This window comes from Pinus tabuliformis, chromosome 7, assembly GCF_031772625.1.
Source record: "Pinus tabuliformis cultivar Carrire ecotype Pingquan chromosome 7, CPIR1, whole genome shotgun sequence".
Taxonomy (NCBI): domain Eukaryota; kingdom Viridiplantae; phylum Streptophyta; class Pinopsida; order Pinales; family Pinaceae; genus Pinus; species Pinus tabuliformis.
In genome coordinates, this window is record NC_142293.1 from 1,702,831,239 (window position 1) to 1,702,837,160 (window position 5,922).

The following is a 5,922-nucleotide window of genomic DNA, read 5'->3' on the forward strand; positions in this document are numbered from 1 at the left end:
TCTTTATACAGTATTTAGAGAAAAGGTTTCTGAAATCACTATGTTTCTTTTTTAAATTCAATATAACCATTTTAAACAACGCTATCTTATTGCCATGACTTGCTGACAAAAATATTTTTTTTTAATTATTACTTTTATTGGTCACCCGGTTTAAAACACGAGGGCATTAGTTATTTTTTCTGGTGTTTAACATTCCCCATATTAACTTTGACATAGGTTTAATATTAGTTCTTAAAGTTTAACCTCAAGATGGATCTGAATTTGTAGCTAATTTATCAGGCTGGACACTCGACGACACAAATGGGTGGGTCCACTAAATTAGATTTACACGCTTTCCCTTATTCCTTTTCATATTCACATGTTTGTGAGGTACTTTTTACCGTGGCAAAATTATGGATCAAGTTTAACAAAGGTCGAGGGAGATGGTTTACCAGCACAAGGGAGTGTTGTGGCGAGCACTACTCCCTTGCGTCAAGTTAAAAGTCTGGACGGAGTACCCATTTTCTGAGCAAGTGCTCCCTTGTGTCAAAGTATGAGACTTGGAAAAACATCCATTAACCAGTCCGGTATTTATTGTATTTACAAATAAAAATGTTAAAGCCATAAGAAGTGTGCCTCCACCTCCCAACACACAATCATTTAAAAACAAGAATCAACTTACTAGGAGGAGCGTCAATAAAGCCTTAAAGCCTTTAATCCCTGGTGGCTTTAACCTTTGATAAAGCCCAAACTGATGATAAATGGCAAAAAGAGAATTGGCCTGGCAAATAGATAGGAGAGAAAAAAAGGGTCACCTAACGACTGATGGAATACACCGCTGACTCTTTTCCCCAGAAGAAGTAATTAAATGAGATGAAAAACACAGAAAATAGTCATCAACAAACAGAATATGGCACTATATGTGAGATTATGTCAATATTAAATTTTGGAGTATAAACAAACAGAATGTTCAGGCTTGGAGTATAAACAAACAGAATGTTCAGGCTGTCGTAAGTTATAACAAGGGCACTTAGCATGTGCCTTCATAAAATTAATGAAGAATTGGTATCCAAAGATTCGTATTTAGGATTTTCGACCCCTGAATTACAGAAAAGGCACCAATATTCTCATTCTAATAAAATCAAGTCATCTTAGGAATATCTAACAAATAATACAAGTCCAGAACCTCTGTTGCGGGTCATACAAAATATCTACTAACTCGGTGGCAGGGGGCACCTGGCATTGAAGATGCCCCTCGTTAATATTCTTCACAAAGTTCTTACTCTTGCTGTTTTTAGCCAGACAGACTAGTATCAAGAAACAGAGGATAAAGATAGACTACAAACTGGTTGGACGGTGCACCCCTAACCAGTGGATTGATATATGGTAGCATTGACAGAACACCTGGAATTAGATCAAGATGTCACAAAGAAAAAGAATATCAAGATGTCACGAAGAAAAAGAATAATGTGGATTTGAATGTCTTGTCAACTGCCACAAACTCAAATTGGAACCGTGATGAATGGACGATATTCTTTCACGATCGGAGCTTTGAAATTGATATTGGTAGTTTCTCTATTAAAAATTACAACGATCCAATATCTCTGACAAATGTCTCAAACTTGAACACCAATGTATACATGAAATAGTTAATTCCTCTAAAACAGTTATTAGATCACCCGACTCTTCACAACTTTGTAACTTCACAAAGTAGATTATTCAATTACTTGCAAATAGGCAAATTCTGGAGCAACAGAAGATCATTAAAGATGAATTCAAAGACATAGGAAAGTAACTTTCCACTAATTCTGCATGTTCAAGATTGGAAGGTATCTGCAAATTATACAATATTTATATGTGAAATCATTTGAACTCATAAAACATTGCTCTTTGAAGTAGTTTAATAATCATTTGAACTCATAAAACATTGTCATTTGAAGCTTTGAAATTGGTCTTGGTAGTTCGATAATCATTTGAACTCGTAAAACATTGTCCTTTGAAGCTTTGAAATCGATCTTTGAAGCTTTGAAATTGATCTTGAAGCTTTGAAATTGATGTTGGTAGTTTGATAATCATTTGAATTCGTAAGACATTGCCCTTTGAAGCTTTGATATGGATCTTTGAAGCTTTGAAATTGATCCGGGTAGTTTCTCTATCAAAGATCTCAGTTATGCAATATCTCTGGCAATTGTCTCAAATTCGAATAGTGATCAAACTTGAACATTTATGTATTTATGAAAGTGTTAGTTCATGTGAACCATTTACTGGATCACTGAACTCTTCACCGCTTTCTAACTTTAGACCATTTTCGTACTTGCAAATAGGCAAACTCTGGAGCAACAAAAGATCACTAGAGGGGAATTCAAAGACACGGGGAAGTAATTTTCCATTAATTCCACATGTTCAGGATTGGAAGTCACCTGCAAATTATACAATTTATATGTGAGAATATTATCAAATCATTCGAACTCATAAAACATTGCCATCAATGGATTCAAAGTTCTAAAAAGAAAAAAGCAAATGAACAAGAGGCTATATATCTGAAGCAGACTTGCTTCATAGTTCAAACCTGGGTCCTTAACCTGAATTAATAAGTAGGTAATAAAGGTTTGTAACCAAATCTTCTAACTCGTGACTTTAACTCAAGTGTCTAAATTCCTTTACCTGTTGAGGCATTAAATTCTAGTATCTCAACTACTTTAACTTTTGAGACATTAAATTCAAGTATCTCAACTCCTTAACATTATACATATTGAAAAAAATATAATACACAGCCCTTCCCAAAAAAACCAACTTCTCAAATATTTTATTACACATTCCTCTCACTTTTATAGAGTTTAAGAATTCTCAATGAATTACGCATACTTTCAGGATATGCAATGTATCGTTAAATTCAATAAACCTCTGATCTTTTGAATGTCCTGCATGCAATTACCATATTAATGAAATTAAATGAATCAGTCATGAGAACCGAGGTATATCTTATATACATGGTATAAAACAACTTTTCAATTTGACTAGCCTTTGTTATTTTGAATCTTATTCCCTCGGTGTCTTGGCAACGGATTTTCATAAACCCTTGCAGTAATGTTTATGTCTTTAGCGACAAGCACTCTGCGTCTTTGGTGACCAGTGCTCTTTTTATTAGCAAATCTATATTGAAATCTTCCACAAATAAGCAGATGTCAAGAAATGGATCTTTCACTATCTCAGGATAGAAGATAGTTAGAGGTGAGATAGCATTCCATTTGTTTTTCTCTGCCATCTCTATACGATAAGCTTTCTTTATGTCTTCCTTGCAAGGTATAAATGCTGCTGACATAATGAAAAGTTTTGGAATTCCACCATATTCTCTACTATTTTGTTCGATTTGACTAGAATCCATTTGTTCCTCTGTGTCACTTGTCTTATTGTACATTTTATTTTTGATAAAATGCACTGCTTCTGCAAAGGGAAGGCATCTTATAGAAAAGGCGTTTGTTTTCATTCTGCACCCTTTACGCACATCTCTGTTCCTTGCAGTGATAAACACCCTCACTTGTTTTTCCTTGTGTATATCCATTGGCAAAAGCTGTTCAGGCGGATTTCTGTCGAAGACATTGCCTATATAAATTTATAAATTGGACAAGCAGGTCTACACACGAGGAACAACTTTTTTCTTTTTTTGCAAAAATTTAACTGGACAAAGAGGCCCAGACATAGGAATTGCGGGGAGAGCAATAGCATAAATTTAATAGGACAAAGAGGTCTGGACATAGGAATTGCAGAGAAAATTACAGCATCCAGTGGAAGAGATGTTTCACTCATATGTAATATTGTTCAAATAAAATGGAAAATAATATGATGAAAGATCAGATAGTTTAGGTCCAATGTGACCTTGGTATTTCTTTATCTTTTTTATGCTAAATAAATCAAAATTAAAAATTAAGATAAACATAAGAACTGTTAGCATTCATTGCTATAGAAAGAATTACAACCCTGCTACATGAAATGCTAATAAAATATACAGAAAACCAATACAAAGAAAGAAACCAATAAAACGTACCCTAGATCTGTCTTAACCTTGGTATTTTGTATTTATCTTCATAGATCAGGGTTAAGAAAGATGTGTAAGATTAAATATTGAAGTACTCACCTGATAAATTTGGAAGAATCAATTTGAGAGCAGACCATTATAGAGGCATCCACTGTCAACACTGTCGCTCTTATCAGTATACCTTCTACCCCTTCCATCAGCACGGACACTGTTTGAATGCTGGAAGAGGAGTAAGGCATCCCTTGGGTTACAATAGTTGGAACGCCGGAAGAGAAGGAAGTGGAGGCATGAGGAAGCGATGGAGGGTTTTGGTGGTCATGAGGGATGACATCGATTTCTAGGGTTTCCACTGTTGGTAGAGCGTTGGTATTGCTATTAGCTTTATCAATAGCAGAAGAAGAAGCCATGTCACCTTAACAAGCATTTACAGCAGCAAATATAAGGGTACTGCTCTCTGAAAAGAGAAAACTGCAGCTGCTTCTTTTTCTTTTCCATGGCTCAGCACAGAAAATCTCGAACCTCGCTATGGGTTCTGCCTCTACCTGAAAACTTGCAACTGTGGATAAAGGGCTGCAAATGCTGTGTGCAACTTCTCACATTAACCCCTTTTTATGATAGAACTATTACACTGTAAGTTTGAAGATTTAGTAACCTCCACACCATTATGAAAAGATTTCACAACTTAGGTCAAACTACCTTGGGCCACTCAACCAAACTTTATTCCGCTCTACTTTAGAGATTCTGTAGGTCACATCAACATAGCTGTATTGCACGCGCTCCACTTTAGATTTTTTACATGTCGGTTCAGCGCACCTGCAAGGCTAATTTTTCATGAAGTTGCGATGTATCCCTCTTTAACATCCCATATTCTGTTGGATGTGATAATAGGTTACAACACTTTTCTTTTTTAATTCATTAAATAAATAAATTATTATTTAAATAAAACTTTGTTGCAGGTAAGTTAGGTATTTCAGGATAATATTAAAGTTAAAAGTGAACTTGCCGTGTGAAATCATTCATCACGACTTTGGTTTCATATGATTTGGGAAATAAACTTAGTTTTATTGGGCGTGGCGAAGAATATATAAAAAAGAATATTTTTATTTTTTTAGGTACGTTCAACCATTTGTAGATGTATTATTTTTTTATGATTTTAAGAGTCTATTTTTTTGAGCCGCACACTACCTTACTCTTGATCTCGTGCGTTTCACTCAATGAACTCAGTGGCCACACTACATATCACTGTGTAAAAATATATAGGGCTTTGTGAAGAATATTTTTGCAAGTACAAGATTATCGAGGCGGAGGACATTATTGGGTGGAACTAGTGAATTTTTTTAATTAAAATATTGTTGGAATTTTCATGATGTTCAAGTCAAAAAGCAGGGAGTTGTCTTAGTGACTTTTTGGACTTTCTGATGCCGAAATCTGGTGGAAAAATTTGAGTTGAAATCTTGATTTGTGTTATTTAAAATGTTTTTTTCACTGTATATATGGATTCACCGTGCTAAAATATCCATAGGGCACTTCCATTGTGCATAAGTTACCCATCAAACTTGTGATTTCAATAACTCGAAAAAACATTATGGTTAGACTACAGCTTTTTGAAAAACTAGAAATGAATAGATAGCAAATATATTTTATAATAACATTATTATTTTTTAACTAAATTGGCAAATGAAAAATGAATAAATTAAATTTATGTTAAAAAAATACAATTCATTACTTTTTTGTTTTAGGAAATAAAGGAGTTGTCTTTAGTGCAATTGGCAAATGAAAAATGAATAAATTAAATTTATGTTAAAAAAATACAATTCATTACTTTTTTGTTTTAGGAAATAAAGGAGTTGTCTTTAGCGCTATTTTTGGATTTTCCAGTGAGAAAATTTGAGGTAAGATCTTGATTT

At 34.1% G+C, this 5,922-nt stretch overlaps 1 protein-coding gene across 2 annotated transcripts; it reads right to left on the reverse strand.

Annotated features, from left to right (window-relative positions):
* Window positions 1–1,035: 1,035 nt before the first annotated feature.
* LOC149255090 (uncharacterized) lies at window positions 1,036–4,844 on the reverse strand. 2 transcript variants are annotated; one of them, XM_089460313.1, is made up of 2 exons: window positions 4,115–4,830; window positions 1,036–2,399 (listed from the first exon to the last, which is right to left on the reverse strand). In XM_089460313.1, the coding sequence occupies exons 1-2, from the start codon at window positions 4,420–4,422 to the stop codon at window positions 2,396–2,398; spliced, it is 312 nt and encodes a 103-aa protein (XP_089316439.1). In that variant the 5' UTR covers window positions 4,423–4,830; the 3' UTR covers window positions 1,036–2,395. The 2 variants fall into 2 exon arrangements, with proteins under 2 accessions (XP_089316439.1, XP_089316438.1); XM_089460312.1 differs by lacking the exon at window positions 1,036–2,399 and adding an exon at window positions 2,407–3,566 and having other exon boundaries at window positions 4,115–4,844.
* Window positions 4,845–5,922: the final 1,078 nt, after the last annotated feature.